A 20,068-nucleotide genomic window follows, 5' to 3' on the forward strand; every position below is an offset into this window, starting at 1 on the left:
CTGACCATAATTATATTCTCCTGATTCCTGCTAACAAGCAAAAATTAAAGCAGGAAGCACCAGTGACTTGGTCTATTAAAAAGCAGTGATATGAAGCAGATGCTAAAATACAGGACAGTTTGCTATCACAGATTGGAATATGTTCCGGGATTCTTCCGATGTTATTGAGTACACCACATAAGTCACTGGCTTCATCAATAAGTGCATCGATAACGTTGTCCCCACAGTGACTGTACGTACATACCTCAACCAGAAGCCATGGACTACAGGCAACAGTCGCATTGAGCTAATGGCTAGAGTTGCCGCTTTCAAGGAGTGGGCTCTATAAACCGTAAGTTTATAAGAAATCATGCTATGCCCTCCGACAAACCATCAAACAGGCAAAGCCTCAATGCAGGACTAAGAGCGAATTGTACTACACCGGCTCTTGACGCTCAGATGTGGCAAGTTTTGCAAACCACGACAGACTACAAAGGGAAGCACAGCCGAGAGCTGCCCAGTGACACGAGCCTACCAGACTTCTATGCTCGCTTCGAGGCAAGCTACACTGAAACATGCATGAGAGTATCAGCTGTTCCGGACAACAGCGTGATTACTCGCCGCAGACGAAGTGAGTTAGACCTTTAAACAGGTCAACATTCACAAGGCCGCAGGGCCAGTCGGATAACCAGGACATGTACTGCGAGCATGCATTGACCAACTGGCAAGTGTCTTCACTGCCATTTTCAACATGTCCCTGTCTGAGTCTAATACCAAACATGTTTCAAGCAGACAACCATAGTCCTTGTGCCCAAGAACACTAAGCCTACCTGCCTAAATTACTTCCAACCTGTAGCACTCACATCCATAGGCATGAAATGCTTTGGTCATGGCTCACAAAACCATTATCCCAGAAACCCTAGACGCACTCCAATTTGCATACCGCCCAAACAGATCCACAGATAATGCAATCTCTATTGCACTCCACAATGCCCTTTCCCACCTGAACAAAAGGAACACATATGTGAGAATGCTATTCATTGACTACAGCTCAGCGTTCAACAGCATAGTGCCCTCAAAGCTCATCAATAAGCTAAGGACCCTGGAACTAAACGCCTCCCTCTGCAACTGGATCCTGGACAACTCAACCGGCAACACATCTGCCATGCTGATCCTCAAAAGGTTCTACAGCTGCAGTCAAGAGCATCCTGAAGGATTGTGTCACTGCCTGGTAAGGCAACTGCTCAACATCTGACACGAAGGCACTACAGAGGGTAGTGCATCCAGGACCTATATACCAGGCGGTGTCAGAGGAAGGCCCTAAAAATTGTCAAAGACACAAACCACCCTAGTCTACATGTACATATTACCGACACCAATGCCCCCGCAAATTGACTCTGTACCGTTACCCCGTGTACAGCCTCGCTTTGATAATCTTAATTTCTCTTTTAGGCACTGTAAAACTGCATTGTTGGTTAAGGGCTTGTAAGCATTTCACTGTAAGGTCTATCTGTTGTATGTGGCGCATGTGAGAAATAAAATGTGATTGGATTTGAAAAGCATTCCTCATGAAGCTGGTTGAGAGAATGCCAAGAGTGTGCAAAGCTGCCATCTCTGCAAAGGGTGGCTACCTTGAAGAATCTAAGATATTGGTTTACACTTTTTTGGTTACTACATAATTCCATGTGTTATTTAATTTACTATTATTCTACAACATAGAATAGTCAAAATAAAGAATAACCCTTGAATGAGTAGGTGTCCTAACTTTTGACCGATACTGTAAATGCAATCAATCAATTCAATGCTTCAAATAGGCCTAGCTTGTGCATTACTAGCTATTTTGGGGAGGGGGAAGTCCTTCCACCATATATTTTTTCCACCAGTTCCAACACTATTCTTTTTAAATCCAAGTCAAATTGACTTAATTTCAATTTAAGTGTGATGCACCGACATAACATCTTTGGCCGATACTCAATATTTTCCTTGACGAAAAGCCTTATACCGATATTTAAAAGAATTGCTGACTTAAGCATTCTAGTACAGTTAAATAGTGAACACACATGGACGCAGCGGTCTAAGGCAATGTATCTCAGTGCAAGAGGAGTCACTACGGTCCCTGGTTCGAATCCAGGCTGTATCACCTCATTTGTTCAGTCATTTCATTATTGAACAGGATTTCTATGAAACGCCATTTGGGTCTTTGTGTGTCAAAAAAGATACGTCAAATAACACCCATTTTTCTAGCTAACTATATAGCTAGGTGTCCTCTAAAATAAATTACTGTCTTATAAATAAGGGTTATTTGAAAGGTTTTCGGACCCATCCATGACACAATAAGGCCACAATAGTGGACTTTGCGGTTAGCCTTCAAAATAAACGACATAATTCTACTATGTCTTCATTTGTATTTCTGTCAATGAGATACTTTTATTTTGAAAGCAAGCCGCAAATTCCACTATTGTGCCTAATCCTTATTGTGACTAGCTTCACAACACATAACCCGGTGGGGTCGAGCCACACTAGCCAGATGAAGCTCGCTGACTGCTTATAAACGTTAGCTTTGGGCAACAGAGTTAAGTTACTGACTAGCCATTTATTTTCATAAACTGAAGTTCAATTTCAAATCAAATCAATAGGTGATCAACAAGTGGCAACCTAGTTAATACTTAAAAGGATTCCTAAATCATTGCTAAGAATAATGAAAATGACTGCAGTTTCTACTGGTCATTATTTTCAGGCTGGTTGTATTGGTGCTAGGGTACCAAACTAGCTATCCCAGAAGTTGTGACATTGTAAACACATCGTTCATGACCGATGTTTGCAGACTTTCTTGTACAGCTTTGACAGTGCTAGTAATGGTGGTGCTTGGCTTGCACGTGAAAATTCAGAACACACAACATTCTATAACAGAACTGTGTTATTTGTCAAATTAAAAGCTTAATGCTTGATGCTGTTGGGAGAGGCCCTGTCTGGTAACGTGTACCGTACTGAAGTATAATCTTACTGATAGCTCTTCCTCGTTTCGTTGTGACAGGTACAGTAAGCGTATCGCCGATATCAAAGAATGTCGCGAGCATGTTATAGTCAACAGGTGAGTTATCTGCTTGTGTATAAAACCATTTATTTTTTAACTCAAACTGAGCCTGAAATGATGGACCTGCTTCAGATAGCGCCACCAATTGGTTGAATGGTCTCCCATTTAACGTCAACAGCAAGAAGCACTCTTTTTCATGGTCCTTCGAGACGGATTTGAACCAGCAACCATGGCCACCATATGTTTAACAGTTAAAGTTAAGAATATAGATAACTATGTGTGTTGTCATATGTATGTCAGTGGAGCCATGCACAGAGAGAGGAGAGGTTTCCTGAGGAACGCCTTGAAGGAGCTGGTCAAAGTCCTGGAGGATGAACCTGGACTTCTGGGACCCAAGGTACATAACCTCTTGGGTCGGCAGTGTAGCCTAGTGGTTAGAGCGTTGGACGAGTAACCGGAAGGTTGCAAGTTCAAACACCCGAGCTGACAAAGTACAACTCTGTCGTTCTGCCCCTGAACAGGCAGTTAACCCACTGTTCCCAGGCCGTCATTGAAAATAAGAATTTGTTCTTAACTGACTTGCCTGGTTAAATACAGGTAACATAAAAAATGTAGTTCATCTGGCTAATAGTGCCAATCTATTGCATGTTCAGCTTCCCTGTATGTTTGGAGATTATCATCAGAGATGTATTACATTACATTACTGGCATTGACCTCTCGTTCTATACAATAATAAACAGACAAACTGCTATGTGTTTTTATTTCAGAGCTCTCCATGTTCAGTACATGAATATGGTCAAACAGTGATGTGTCTTTTGCTAAATATTCGTCTTTTTTTCTCTTAATGTCAATCCATCCCTAAGGTGTTGTTTGTGTTCATGGCTCTGTCGTTTTCCCGCGACGAGGTCCTGTGGCTCGTCAGATATTCAGAGAATATTCCCAAGACCAAGACTCCAGAGGACTACGTAGACTCGTACGTTTGAAGTTAGACACATAGCATACCCTCTCACTACAGCAGACCCTCTCACCACAGCAGACCCTCTCACCACAGCAGACCCTCTCACCCCAGCAGACCCTCTCACCCCAGCAGACCCTCTAACCACAGCAGACCCTCTCACCCCAGCAGACCCTCTAACCACAGCAGACCCACTAACCACAGCAGACCCACTAACCACAGCAGACCCTCTCACCCCAGCAGACCCTCTCACCACAGCAGACCCTCTCACCACAGCAGACCCTCTCACCACAGCAGACCCTCTCACCACAGCAGACCCTCTAACCACAGCAGACCCTCTAACCACAGCAGACCCTCTAACCACAGCAGACCCTCTCACCACAGCAGACCCTCTCACCACAGCAGACCCTCTCACCACAGCAGACCCTCTCACCACAGCAGACCCTCTCACCACAGCAGACCCTCTAACCACAGCAGACCCTCTCACCACAGCAGACCCTCTCACCACAGCAGACCCTCTCACCACAGCAGACCCTCTCACCACAGCAGACCCTCTCACCACAGCAGACCCTCTCACCACAGCAGACCCTCTCACCACAGCAGACCCTCTAACCACAGCAGACCCTCTCACCACAGCAGACCCTCTCACCACAGCAGACCCTCTCACCACAGCAGACCCTCTCACCACAGCAGACCCTCTAACCACAGCAGACCCTCTCACCACAGCAGACCCTCTCACCACAGCAGACCCTCTCACCGTGCCACTTTCTATCAATCTCCAATATCAGCCATAAATATATACAGTACCATATTAGCATGCTCAGCAGAATGCATGAATAATATGTTTGTTCCAAGTGGCTCTCCTGTACATTAAAGTTTTGCAAGTTGCACCTAACATTAGCATTCAAGTCACACAGCTAAACAATGGAGAAGAAGATTATACAACAGCTACTGTATCTGGCTGTTAAAGCACATGAAAGTTTATCTGTTGATACAGTAGTTACTAGTTTATGTACTGTATAGTTTTACTGTTGATACAGTAGTTACTAGTTTATGTACTGTATAGTTTATCTGTTGATACAGTAGTCACTAGTTTATGTACTGTATAGTTGTACTGTTGATACAGTAGTCACTAGTTTATGTACTGTATAGTTTTACTGTTGATACAGTAGTCACTAGTTTATGTACTGTATAGTTTTACTGTTGATACAGTAGTCACTAGTTTATATGTACTGTATAATTGTACTGTTGATACAGTAGTCACTAGTTTATATGTACTGTATAGTTGTACTGTTGATACAGTAGTCACTAGTTTATATGTACTGTATAATTGTACTGTTGATACAGTAGTCACTAGTTTATATGTACTGTATAGTTGTACTGTTGATACAGTAGTTACTAGTTTATGTACTGTATAGTTGTACTGTTGATACAGTAGTCACTAGTTTATGTACTGTATAGTTTTACTGTTGATACAGTAGTCACTAGTTTATGTACTGTATAGTTTTACTGTTGATACAGTAGTCACTAGTTTATATGTGTGTGTTGCAGGCAGATGGCTGAACTCCTGTTTTACATGGAGAGGTTGAGGACCCTGATGACTAAGTACAGCCGTGTGGTGCAACGCTACCATGTCCAGTACCTGGCCCAGTTTGATGCCCTGCTCCTCAACGACACCATGCAGGTACTGGGGGCGGCTGGGGGGGGGGGGGGGGGGGGGCTCTTGTCTCCTGCCATTATGTCATCTCAAGTTCAGGATGTTCTTTCCCTAATCTCCTCCAAAGACCAGGATGCCATTACCTCCCAGGCATGGGGGTGGCTTACTGTTTGAAATTTGAATTGAATAGAGACAAAATACAATGTGGTATGCCTCAAGGATCTACTCTTGGGCCTTTTATTATTTCAGAGTGGACCAAAATAATAATTGTGACTTATCATCATACTGTATATGTTATTTTTAGTCTAAGAAAGCATTTATCCCAGAGGACGTTGCTTCTATTACTGTTTTGACTATTCTGTCCTGTAGAATATGTACGTCTGTCCAGAAGAGGAATCAGTCCTGATGACATCATTTGTCTCAACCCTGTCTGCACTGACTATCAAGCAAGGTAAACAAAATGTATCTGAAATCTAGATTTCATATCTAATGCAAGGTCCTACAATCTGTAACAATCTGTCGTTCTGCCCCTGAACAAGGCAGTTAACCCACTGTTCCTTGACCAGTTAACCCACTGTTCCTAGACCAGTTAACCCACTGTTCCTAGACCAGTTAACCCACTGTTCCTAGACCAGTTAACCCACTGTTCATAGACCAGTTAACCCACTGTTCCTAGACCAGTTAACCCACTGTTCCTAGGCCGTCATTGTGAATAAGAATTTGTTCTTAAATAAAGATAAAATGTTCCTCAACAGTGGAAAACGGAGAGGAGTTTGACTTCAGGGCTCTGAGACTGGACTGGTTAAGATTACAGGTATGGCACTTACCCTGGAAATACTTTACATCTACCACACACTGTTCCATGTTCTGAGCCTACACTGTTCCATGTTCTGAGCCTACACTGTTCCATGTTCTGAGCCTACACTGTGAACACACTGTTCCATGTTATAAGCCTACACTGTTCCATGTTCTGAGCCTACACTGTTCCATGTTCTGAGCCTACACTGTTCCATGTTCTGAGCCTACACTGTTCCATCTTCTGAGCCTACACTGTGAACACACTGTTCCATGTTATAAGCCTACACTGTTCCATGTTCTGAGCCTACACTGTTCCATGTTATAAGCCTACACTGTTCCATGTTCTGAGCCTACACTGTTCCATGTTCTGAGCCTACACTGTTCCATGTTCTGAGCCTACACTGTTCCATGTTCTGAGCCTACACTGTTCCATGTTCTGAGCCTACACTGTTCCATGTTCTGAGCCTACACTGTTCCATGTTATAAGCCTACACTGTTCCATGTTATAAGCCTACACTGTTCCATGTTATAAGCCTACACTGTTCCATGTTATAAGCCTACACTGTGAACACACTGTTCCATGTTATAAGCCTACACTGTGAACACACTGTTCCATGTTCTGAGCCTACACTGTTCCATGTTCTGAGCCTACACTGTTCCATGTTCTGAGCCCACACTGTTCCATGTTCTGAGCCCACACTGTTCCATCTTTTAAGCCCACACTGTTCCATCTTTTAAGCCTACACTGTTCCAGTGTAACAAGATGTCTGTGCTGTCTCATGTTACAGGCCTACACCAGTGTGTCCAAGGCCCCACTCTCCCTCAAGGAATACCCAGACCTGGCTAAAGTGATGAACATGACCCAATTCCACACCAAGATGTTGGACAACGTGCAGGAGATGCTTCACGAAACCTCAGATCTCTCCATTCTCTGGTCAGTCTGCTCCCCCATGGGCCCCATAGAAAAAAAACATCCTCTACTCCAGTGGTATTATTAGTCTAAGGGTTGCGACCCCTTGTGGCGTCATGGGGGAATTGCAGTGGGGAAATTCTGGTGGAGAAAAAAAAAGTTTCCTGTTGAGAAAGTTTGAATACCGCTACCCCCTCTAGTCGCTACCCCTCTAGTAGCTACCCACTCTAGTAGCTACCCCCTCTAGTCGCTACCCCCTCTAAACCCTACCCCCTCTAAACCCTACCCCCACTAAACCCTACCCCCTCTAGGCGCTACCCCTCTAGGCGCTACCCCCTCTAGGCGCTACCCCCTCTAGGCGCTACCCCCTCTTGTCGCTACCCCCACTAAACCCTACCCCTCTAGTCGCAACCCCCACTAGTTCTACCCCCTCTAGGCGCTACCCCCTCTAGGCGCTACCCCCTCTAGTTCTTACCCCCTCTAGTTCTTACCCCCTGTAAGCCCCTACCCCCTCTAGTCCCTACCCCCACTAAACCCTACCACCACAAGTCCATCTATTCCTTACCCCCACTAAACCCTACCACCACAAGTCCATCTAGTCCTTACCCCCACTAAACCCTACCACCACAAGTCCCTCTAGCCCTTACCCCCACTAAACCCTACCACCACAAGTCCATCTAGCCCTCACCCCCACTAAACCCTACCACCACAAGTCCATCTAGCCCTCACCCCCACTAAACCCTACCACCACAAGTCCATCTAGCCCTTACCCCCACTAAACCCTACCACCACAAGTCCATCTAGCCCTCACCCCACTAAACCCTACCACCACAAGTCCATCTAGCCCTCACCCCCACTAAACCCTACCACCACAAGTCCCTCTAGCCCCTACCCCCAATAGTGTCTACCCTCACTGAACCCTAGTCCATCTTGTGCCTACCCCCACTAAACCCTACCCCTCTAGCTCCCTACTAGACCCCCACTAGCTCCTAGTCCCCCCCACTAGACCCTACCCTAGTCCATCTAGCTCCTACCCCTCTAGCTAAACCCTACCCCCACTAGACCCTACCCCTCTAGCTCCTACCCCTCTAGCTCCTACCCCCCTCTAGTCCCTACCCCCACTAGACCCTACCCCTCTAGCTCCTACCCCTCTAGCTCCTACCCCCACTAGACCCTACCCCTCTAGCTCCTACCCCCACTAGACCCTACCCCTCTAGCTCCTACCCCTCTAGTCCCTACCCCCACTAGACCATACCCCTCTAGCTCCTACCCCCACTAGACCCTACCCCTCTAGCTCCTACCCCCTCTAGTCCCTACCCCACTAGACCCTACCCCTCTAGCTCCTACCCCACTAGACCCTACCCCTCTAGCTCCTACCCCCTCTAGTCCCTACCCCCACTAGACCCTACCCCTCTAGCTCCTACCCCACTAGACCCTACCCCTCTAGCTCCTACCCCCACTAGACCCTACCCCTCTAGCTCCTACCCCCACTAGACCCTACCCCTCTAGCTCCTACCCCCACTAGACCCTACCCCTCTAGCTCCTACCCCCTCTAGTCCCTACCCCCACTAGACCATACCCCTCTAGCTCCTACCCCCACTAGACCCTACCCCTCTAGCTCCTACCCCCTCTAGTCCCTACCCCACTAGACCCTACCCCTCTAGCTCCTACCCCACTAGACCCTACCCCTCTAGCTCCTACCCCTCTAGTCCCTACCCCCACTAGACCCTACCCCTCTAGCTCCTACCCCCACTAGACCCTACCCCTCTAGCTCCTACCCCCTCGTCCCTTGGTACTTCTGTAGATCAGACGTGATTGGATAAAAGCAATATGGCAATAGGTCTACTTTGCCAATGACCTAGTCAAAGATATTACAGCATAGACAAATCATCTACTGTACATAATGTGCATAGGGTCTATGGCAGGGGTCCCCAGTGGGGTCTATGGCAGGGGTCCCCAATTTACATTCAGCTGCGGGCTGATTACATTGGGATATGTTAACACATGCATCTCTGTTTATGCATGAAAATACCTGGGAATAGATTTCCTAAATTAAAATCACTTTGAGCTCATTACCTGGGGATTTTACAGTCTTCAATGTCCAAGAACATAAATGTTATATATATATATATATAGATAGAAATAGTATATATAACATTTATATTCATTAACAAAAGTATGTGGACACCCCTTCAAATTGGAGGATGCGACTATTTCAGCCTAGCCTGTTACTGACAGGTGTATAAATTTGCACTCTCCGGTATTCAAACTCTGGCAGTAGAACGGCCTTGCTGAAGAGCTCAGTGACTTTCAATGTGGCACCATCATAGGATGCCACCTTTTCAAAAAGTCAGTTCGTCAAATTTCTGCCCTCCTAGAGCTGCCCTGGTCAACTGTATGTGCTGCTATTGTGAAGTGGAAATGTCTAGGATCAGGTCAGCTGTGAAGTGGTAGGCCACACAAGCTCACAGAACCGGACCGCCGAGTGCTGAGGCGCGAAGGCGTTAAAAATGGTCTGTCCCCGGTTGCAACACTCACCACCGCCTTCCAAGCCACCTCTGGGAGCAACGTCAGCACAATAACTGTTTGTCGAGAGCTTCATGAAATGGGTTTCCATGGACTAAGATCACCCTGCGCAAAGCCAAGCACCGGCTAGAGTGGTTTAAAGCTCCTCTCCATTGGACTCTGGAGCTGTGGAAAACCTTTCTCTGGAGTGATGAATCACACTGCACCATCTTGCAGTCCGACAGATGAATCTGGGTTTACCGGACGCCAGGATGCATAGTGCCAACTGTAAAGTTTGTTGGAGGAGAAATCTTAATGCTTTCCTGTTTCAACATGACAAAAGCGAGGTCCATACAGAAATGGTTTGTCAAGATCGGTGTGGACTTGACTGGCCTGCACGGACCCCTGACCTCAACCCCATCGAACACCTTTGGGATGAATTGGAACACCGACTGAGAGCCAGGCCTAATCACCCAACATCAGTTCCCGACCTCACTGGCTGAATGGAAGCAAGTCCCTGCAGCAATGTTCCAACATCTAGTGGAAAGCCTTCCCAGAAGAGTGGAGGCTGTTATAGCAGCAATGTTCCAACATCTAGTGGAAAGCCTTCCCAGAAGAGTGGAGGCTGTTATAGCAGCAATGTTCCAACATCTAGTGGAAAGCCTTCCTAGAAGAGTGGAGGCTGTTATAGCAGCAATGTTCCAACATCTAGTGGAAAGCCTTCCCAGAAGAGTGGAGGCTGTTATAGCAGCAATGTTCCAACATCTAGTGGAAAGCCTTCCTAGAAGAGTGGAGGCTGTTATAGCAGCAATGTTCCAACATCTAGTGGAAAGCCTTCCCAGAAGAGTGGAGGCTGTTATAGTAGGTAGCAATGTTCCAACATCTAGTGGAAAGCCTTCCCAGAAGAGTGGAGGCTGTTATAGTAGGTAGCAATGTTCCAACATCTAGTGGAAAGCCTTCCCAGAAGAGTGGAGGCTGTTATAGTAGGTAGCAATGTTCCAACATCTAGTGGAAAGCCTTCCCAGAAGAGTGGAGGCTGTTATAGTAGGTAGCAATGTTCCAACATCTAGTGGAAAGCCTTCCCAGAAGAATGGAGGCTGTTATTGGTGGAAAGTATAGACTAACCTGTGATTTTGGAATGAGATGTTTGACAAGCCGGTGTCCATATACTTTTGGTAAATGTTATGTGTGTGTGTGTGTTAACCCTTCACTCCTAATGAAATATGACTGTGTTCGTAATCCAGCTTCTACCCGCGGGTGTTTGAGAAGATGTTCTCTCAGAGCAGCGAGGAGGTTTCTATGCAGCGCTACCTCATGTCTTTCCCTCTGGTCTGCTCCCACTTCAACCAGGCTGTCCATCCGCTCTGTCCAGAAGAGGTTAGTACCCAGGCACTATCGGAACTAAATCTACTATATGCTACTGGAATAGGTTAAAGCGTATACTACTGGAATAGGTTAAAGCATGTACTACTGGAATAGGTTAAAGCATATACTACTGGAATAGGTTAAAGCATATACTACTGGAATAGGTTAAAGCATATACTACTGGAATAGGTTAAAGCATATACTACTGGAATAGGTTAAAGCATATACTACTGGAATAGGTTAAAGCATATACTACTGGAATAGGTTAAAGCATATACTACTGGAATAGGTTAAAGCATGTACTACTGGAATAGGTTAAAGCATATACTACTGGAATAGGTTAAAGCATATACTACTGGAATAGGTTAAAGCATAAGCATATATACATATATATATTCCACCATACATACATACATACATACATACATACATACATACATACATACATACATACATACATACATACATACATACATACATACATACATACATACATACATACATACATACATACATACATACATACATACATACATACATACATACATACATACATACATACATACAGTGGGGAGAACAAGTATTTGATACACTGCTGATTTTGATGGTTTTCCCACTTACAAAGCATGTAGAGGTCTGTAATTTTTATCATATGTACACTTCAACTGTGAGAGACGGAATCTAATACAAAAATCCAGGAAATCACATCGTTTGATTTTTAAGTAATTAATTTGCATTATATTGCATATATATATATATATATATAAACTACCCAGAACAGGTTCATAGAAAAACAACTGGCCCTAATTCTGAAAAATATCAAGGTTGATATTGATATTTTTCAGAATTAGGGCCAGGAGTTTTTCCATGAACCTGTTCTGTGTAGTTTGACCCAGTGTTTCCAAGTATGGTCAGGAAAAACTCCTGGCCCTAATAATTTAACCAGTGAGTAAAACATCTCCATCAACCTTAGAAACACAAATACAAACTCTCTCTGAGTATCAGTGATTTAGTGTTGGGATAACGCTGTGTCTTGTATATTGTCTGTGTCTTGTCTTGTCTTGTCTTGTCTGTGTCTAGACGGAGGCTGTTGAGAAGAGGAGTCTGCGTCTGTGTGTGACCTTCCTGGAGGAGATTGCCAAACAGACCAGCTCTGTCATCTTAGAGATCTGTAGCGAACAGTGCAACCTCAATGACCAGGTGTGTGTGTGTGTGTGTGTGTGTGTGTGTGTGTGTGTGTGTGTGTGTGTGTGTGTGTGTGTGTGTGTGTGTGTGTGTGTGTGTGTGTGTGTGTGTGTGTGTGTGTGTGTGTGTGTGTGAGTGAGAGAGATATGCAACCTCGATGGCCAGGTGTGTGTGTGTGAGATATGATCACCAGGAATCTGGGGGAAGTGTACAGGTCACACAACGAATTAACTATAAGACTGATGCAGTCAATCGACAGTATTTTTAAATGATATTTATAACACTCCTGTAGTCACTACAGACGCCATATAAAGATACTAAACTAAATGGATCTGGGAGACTGTTCAATGGTCATTTCAATTCTAGATATTTAGCAATTGACAAAAACAAATCCCAGGTTGTAGCTTTAATGTAGCCAGTTGGACGACTGGAGACCAAGGATGACTCTGAGGAAGGTGAAATGATGTAATGACAAAGTGTTGTTTTTCTCTCTGGTGGAAAACATTGTGAGTTTATTTTAATTTAGACTCCTGACGTGCTGAAGTACAGCAGACGAAGGTAAAGTCACTCACAATGCAATGTAGAATACGCTTTAACGGAAAATGTTTATTCACTGTGGTCATCTTAATCATGTTTCCTATTAGCTGTTGCCCAAACACTGTGGCCAGACCATAAGTGCAGCTCGCAATAAGAAGCAGAAGAAACAGACGCCGAAAAAAGGAGACGCGCAGAGAGAGAAACCTGGAACAGAGAGTCAGAGGAAGGACCGTGCCATCGTCACCAAGTCAGTGCTCTATACCCTTCCTCCCTGTTCCTCCATTCAAATCTAAATGTTATTTAGGAAGTGCAGCTCAGTTTCCACCTCATTTTGCGTCCTTTCTCAACAGCAAGGCTATGCTCACTGAGTCTGTACATTGTCAAAGCTTTCTTTAAGTTTGGGTCAGTCATAGTGGACAGGTATTCTGCCGCTGTGTACTCTCTGTTTAGGGCCAAATAGCATTCTAGTTTGCTCTGTTTTTTTTTCTTAATTCTTTCCAATGTGTCAAGTAATTATATATATTTTTAAATTGTTTGTTTGGGCCTAATTGATTTGCTGTCCTATTTGTATGGCTCTGTGGGGTGTGTTTGTGTTTGTGAACAGAGCCCCAGGACCAGCTTGCTTAGGGGACTCTTGTCCAGGTTCATCTCTCTGTTAGGTGATGGTTTTGTTATGGAAGGTTTGGTTTGGGAACCACTTCCTTTTAGTTGGTTGTAGAATTTAACTTCTCTTTTCTGGATCTTGATCATTAGTGGGTATTGGCCTCATTCTGCTCTGCATGCATTATTTGGTGTTCTATGTTGTACACTGAGGATGTTTTTGCAGAGAATCAATTTGGTGTTTGTCCCATTTTGTGAATTCTTGGTTGGTGAGCGGACCCCAGACCTCACAACCATAAAGGGAAATGGTTTCTATAACTGCTTCAAGTATTTTTAGCCAGATCCTAATTGGTATGTCGAATTTCTCTCTCTCTCTAATTCTCTTTCTCTCTCCCTCTCTCTCTCTCTCTCTCTCTCTCTCTCTCTCTCTCTCTCTCTCTCTCTCTCTCTCTCTCTCTCTCTCTCTCTCTCTCTCTCTCAGTCTCTCTCTGTCTCTCTCTGTCTCTCTCTCTCTCTCTCTCTCTCTCTCTCTCTCTCTCTCTCTCTGTCTCTCTGTCTCTCTGTCTCTCTGTCTCTCTGTCTCTCTGTCTCTCTGTCTCTCTGTCTCTCTGTCTCTCTGTCTCTCTGTCTCTCTCTGTCTCTCTCTGTCTCTCTCTGTCTCTCTCTGTCTCTCTCTGTCTCTCTCTGTCTCTCTCTGTCTCTCTCTCTCTCTCTCTTTCTCTTTCTCTTTCTCTTTCTCTTCCAGTATGGACAAGCTGCATCTGACTCTGACTGAGCTGTGCTCTTCATTCAGTGGGAGCAGTGACTTCACAGTGTTCAACCACATCGTCACTCCTGCAGAGTTCCTCATATCTCACTTGGAGACACGCCTCACCAAGTAGGCCAAGCACCTTTTGCCTATAACATGATCTCTGTCTTAATATCCATTACTTTATAATATTGGATGGTTAAATCTTCTTCTCCACCTAAATCACCTAAATCACCGAAAATCACCTAAATCACCTAAATCTCAATTTCTCTGTTTAAGCAAAACATGAGACCGTTTATAATAATAAGATAAGATAATAAGATTTGTCTTTGTATTTAACATGTATTTAACTAGGCGCGTCAAGTGGAGAACCAATTCTTATTTACAATGACCTCCTGCAGAGACGGGCTGCGATTAAAAAATATAGGCCAAAATACATCACAACGAGAGAGACAACACTATATGAAGATAGACCTAAGACAACAACATAGCGAGGTAGCAACACATGACAACACTACACAAAGAGAGACCTAAGACAACAACATAGCGAGGTAGCAACACATGACAACACAACATGGTAGCAACACATGACAACACAGCATGGTAGCAACACAACATGACAACATGGTAGCACCACAACATGACAACATGGTAGCAACACATGACAACACAACATGGTAGCAACACATGACAACACAACATGGTAGCAGCACAACATGACAACAACATGACAACACAACATGACAACACAACATGACAACACAACATGGTAGCAGCACAACATGACAACATGGTAGCAGCACAACAACAACATGGTAGCAGCACAGCATGACAACATGGTAGCAACACAACATGACAACATGGTAGCAGATAACATGACAACAACATGGTAGCAGCATAACATGGTAGCAAGACAACATGACAACAACATGGTAGCAAGACAACATGATAGTAAGACAACATGACAACAACATGGTAGCAACACAACATGACAACAACATGGTAGCAACACAACATGACAACAACATGACAACAACATGTTAGCAACACAACATGACAACAACACTGTTAGCAACACAACATGACAACAACACGGGTAGCAACACAACATGACAACAACACGGGTAGCAAGACAACATGACAACAACACGGGTAGCAAGACAACATGACAACAACACGGGTAGCAAGACAACATGACAACAACACGGGTAGCAACACAACATGACAACAACATGGTAGCAACACAACATAACAACAACATGGTAGCAACACAACATGACAACAACATGGGTAGCAACACAACATGACAACAACATGACAACAACATGGGTAGCAACACAACATGACAACAACATGGGTAGCAACACAACATGACAACAACATGACAACAACATGACAACAACATGGTAGCAACACAACATGACAACAACATGACAACAACATGGGTAGCAACACAACATGACAACACAACATGACAACACAACATGGTAGCAGCACAACATGACAACATGGTAGCAACACAACATGACAACAACATGGTAGTAAGACAACATGACAACAATGGTAGCAACACAACATGACAACAACATGACAACAACATGATAGCAACACAACATGACAACAACATGGTAGCAACACAACATGACAACAACATGGGTAGCAACACAACGTGATAACAACATGGTAGCAACACAACATGATAACAACATGGGTAGCAACACAACGTGATAACAACATGGGTAGCAACACAACATGACAACAACATGGGTAGCAACACAACATGACAACAACATGGTAGCAACACAACATGACAACAACATGGTAGCAACACAATATGACAACAACACGGGTAGCAACACAACATGAAAACAACATGGTAGCAACACAACATGACAACAACATGGTAGCAACACAACATGACAACAACATGGTAGCAACACAAAATGACAACAACATGGTAGCAACACAACATGGTAGCAACACAACATGACAACAACATGGTAGCAACACAACATGACAACAACATGGTAGCAACACAACATGACAACACAGCATGGTAGCAACACAACATGACAACACAGCATGGTAGCAACACAACATGACAACACAACATGGTAGCAACACAACATGACAACACAACATGGTAGCAACACAACATGACAACAACATGGTAGCAACACAACATGGTAGTAACACAACATGACAACAACATGACAACAACATGGTAGCAACACAACATGACAACAACATGGTAGCAACACATGACAACAACATGGTAGCAACAACATGACAACAACATGGTAGCAACACAACATGACAACAACATGTTAGTAACACAACATGGTAGCAACAAAACATGACAACAACATGTACAAACAACATGACAACAACATGGTAGCAACACAACATGACAACAACATGGTAGTAACACAACATGACAACAACATGGTAGCAACACAACATGACAACAACATGGTAGCAACAACATGACAACAACATGGTAGCAGCACAACATGACAACAACATGGTAGCAACACAACATGACAACAACATGGTAGTAACACAACATGACAACAACATGGTAGCAACACAACATGACAACAACATGGTAGCAACAACATGACAACAACATGGTAGCAGCACAACATGACAACAACATGGTAGCAACACAACATGACAACAACATGGTAGTAACACAACATGGTAGCAACACAACATGACAACAACATGGTAGCAACACAACATGACAACAACACGTGTAGCAACACAACATGACAACAACATGGGTAGCAACACAACGTGATAACAACATGGGTAGCAACACAACGTGATAACAACATGGGTAGCAACACAACATGACAACAACATGGGTAGCAACACAACATGACAACAACATGGTAGCAACACAACATGACAACAACATGGTAGCAACACAACATGACAACAACATGGGTAGCAACACAACATGAAACAACATGGGTAGCAACACAACATGACAACAACATGGTAGCAACACAACATGACAACAACATGGTAGCAACACAAAATGACAACAACATGGTAGCAACACAACATGGTAGCATCACAACATGACAACAACATGGTAGCAACACAACATGACAACACAGCATGGTAGCAACACAACATGACAACACAGCATGGTAGCAACACAACATGACAAACAACATGGTAGCAACACAACATGACAACACAACATGGTAGCAACACAACATGACAACAACATGGTAGCAACACAACATGGTAGTAACACAACATGACAACAACATGGTAGCAACACAACATGACAACAACATGGTAGCAACACAACATGACAACAACATGGTAGCAACACAACATGACAACAACATGGTAGCAACACAACATAACAACAACATGGTAGCAACACAACATGACAACAACATGTTAGTAACACAACATGGTAGCAACACAACATGACAACAACATGTTAGTAACACAACATGGTAGCAACACAACATGACAACAACATGGTAGCAACACAATATGACAACAACATGGTAGCAACACAACATGAAAACAACATGGAAGCAACACAACATGACATCAACATGGTAGCAACACATGACAACAACATGGTAGCAACATGACAACAACATGGTAGCAACACAACATGGTAGCAACACAACATGACAACAACATGGTAGCAACACAACATGACAACAACATGGTAGCAACACAACATGACAACAACATGGTAGCAACACAACATGACAACACAACATGGTAGCAACACAACATGGTAGCAACACAAAATGACAACAACATGGTAGCAAACAACATGGTAGCACCACAACATGACAACAACATGGTAGCAACACAACATGACAACAACATGGTAGCAACACAACATGACAACAACATGGTAGCAACACAACATGACAACAACATGGTAGCAACACAACATGACAACAACATGGTAGCAACACAACATGACAACAACATGTTAGTAACACAACATGGTAGCAACATGACAACAACATGGTAGTAACACAACATGGTAGCAACACAACATGACAACAACATGGTAGCAACACAACATGACAACAACATGGTAGCAACACAACATGACAACAACATGGTAGTAACACAACATGACAACAACATGGTAGCAACACAACATGACAACAACATGGTAGCAACACCACATGACAACAACATGGTAGCAGCACAACATGACAACAACATGGTAGCAACACAACATGACAACAACATGGTAGCAACACAACATGACAACAACATGGTAGCAACACAACATGACAACAACATGGTAGCAACAACATGACAACAACATGGTAGCAGCACAACATGACAACAACATGGTAGCAACACAACATGACAACAACATGGTAGTAACACAACATGGTAGCAACACAACATGACAACAACATGGTAGCAACACAACATGACAACAACATGGTAGCAACACAACATGACAACACAGCATGGTAGCAACACAACATGACAACACAGCATGGTAGCAACATGACAACACAACATGACAACACAACATGGTAGCAACACAACATGACAACAACATGGTAGCAACACAACATGACAACAACATGGTAGTAACACAACATGGTAGCAACACAACATGACAACAACAACATGGTAGCAACACAACATGACAACACAGCATGGTAGCAACACAACATGACAACACAGCATGGTAGCAACACAACATGACAACAACATGGTAGCAACACAACATGACAACAACATGGTAGCAACACAACATGACAACAACATGGTAGCAACACAACATGGTAGCAACACAACATGACAACAACATGGTAGCAACACAACATGACAACAACATGGTAGCAACACAACATGACAACAACATGGTAGCAACACAACATGACAACACAGCATGGTAGCAACACAACATGACAACACAGCATGGTAGCAATACAACATGACAACACAACATGGTAGCAACACAACATGACAACAACATGGTAGCAACACAACATGACAACAACATGGTAGCAACACAACATGACAACACAGCATGGTAGCAACACAACATGACAACACAGCATTGTAGCAACACAGCATGACAACACAGCATTGTAGCAACACAACATGACAACACAGCATTGTAGCAACACAACATGACAACAACATGGTAGCAACACAACATGACAACAACATGGTAGCAACACAACATGACAACAACACGGGTAGCAACACAACATGATAACAACACGGGTAGCAACACAACATGACAACAACATGGTAGCAACACAACATGACAACAACATGGTAGCAACACAACATGACAACAACATGGTAGCAACACAACATGACAACAACATGACAACAACATGGTAGCAACACAACATGACAACAACATGACAACAACATGGTAGCAACACAACATGACAACAACATGGTAGCAACACAACATGACAACAACATGGTAGCAACACCACATGACAACAACATGGTAGCAGCACAACATGACAACAACATGGTAGCAACACAACATGACAACAACATGGTAGCAACACAACATGACGACAACAACATGGTAGCAACACCACATGACAACAACATGGTAGCAACACAACATGACAACAACATGGTAGCAACACAACATGACAACAACATGGGTAGCAACACAACATGACAACAACATGGTAGCAACACAACATGACAACAACATGGTAGCAACACAACATGACAACAACATGGGTAGCAATACAACATGACAACATGGCAGATACTTTACTGAACTATATATTACAGAG

The 20,068-nt window shown here is 43.7% G+C and overlaps 1 protein-coding gene across 3 annotated transcripts in view; it reads left to right on the top strand.

Moving 5' to 3' along the window:
* The window catches only part of nckap1l (NCK associated protein 1 like), a 61,027-nt gene that overhangs the window by 16,667 nt on the left and 24,292 nt on the right, over nucleotides 1–20,068 (top strand). For all 3 annotated transcript variants that reach the window (XM_046312002.1, XM_046312004.1, XM_046312003.1), the window contains exons 10-20: nucleotides 3,014–3,070; nucleotides 3,314–3,410; nucleotides 3,877–3,986; nucleotides 5,520–5,652; nucleotides 5,995–6,076; nucleotides 6,381–6,439; nucleotides 7,212–7,357; nucleotides 11,083–11,215; nucleotides 12,284–12,403; nucleotides 13,033–13,172; nucleotides 14,271–14,402. In XM_046312002.1, coding sequence (XP_046167958.1) covers nucleotides 3,014–3,070; nucleotides 3,314–3,410; nucleotides 3,877–3,986; nucleotides 5,520–5,652; nucleotides 5,995–6,076; nucleotides 6,381–6,439; nucleotides 7,212–7,357; nucleotides 11,083–11,215; nucleotides 12,284–12,403; nucleotides 13,033–13,172; nucleotides 14,271–14,402 — 1,209 coding nt within the window. The remainder of the gene's footprint in view (nucleotides 1–3,013; nucleotides 3,071–3,313; nucleotides 3,411–3,876; nucleotides 3,987–5,519; nucleotides 5,653–5,994; nucleotides 6,077–6,380; nucleotides 6,440–7,211; nucleotides 7,358–11,082; nucleotides 11,216–12,283; nucleotides 12,404–13,032; nucleotides 13,173–14,270; nucleotides 14,403–20,068) is intronic.

This window comes from Oncorhynchus gorbuscha, linkage group LG18 (genome assembly GCF_021184085.1).
Source record: "Oncorhynchus gorbuscha isolate QuinsamMale2020 ecotype Even-year linkage group LG18, OgorEven_v1.0, whole genome shotgun sequence".
Lineage (NCBI taxonomy): Eukaryota > Metazoa > Chordata > Actinopteri > Salmoniformes > Salmonidae > Oncorhynchus > Oncorhynchus gorbuscha.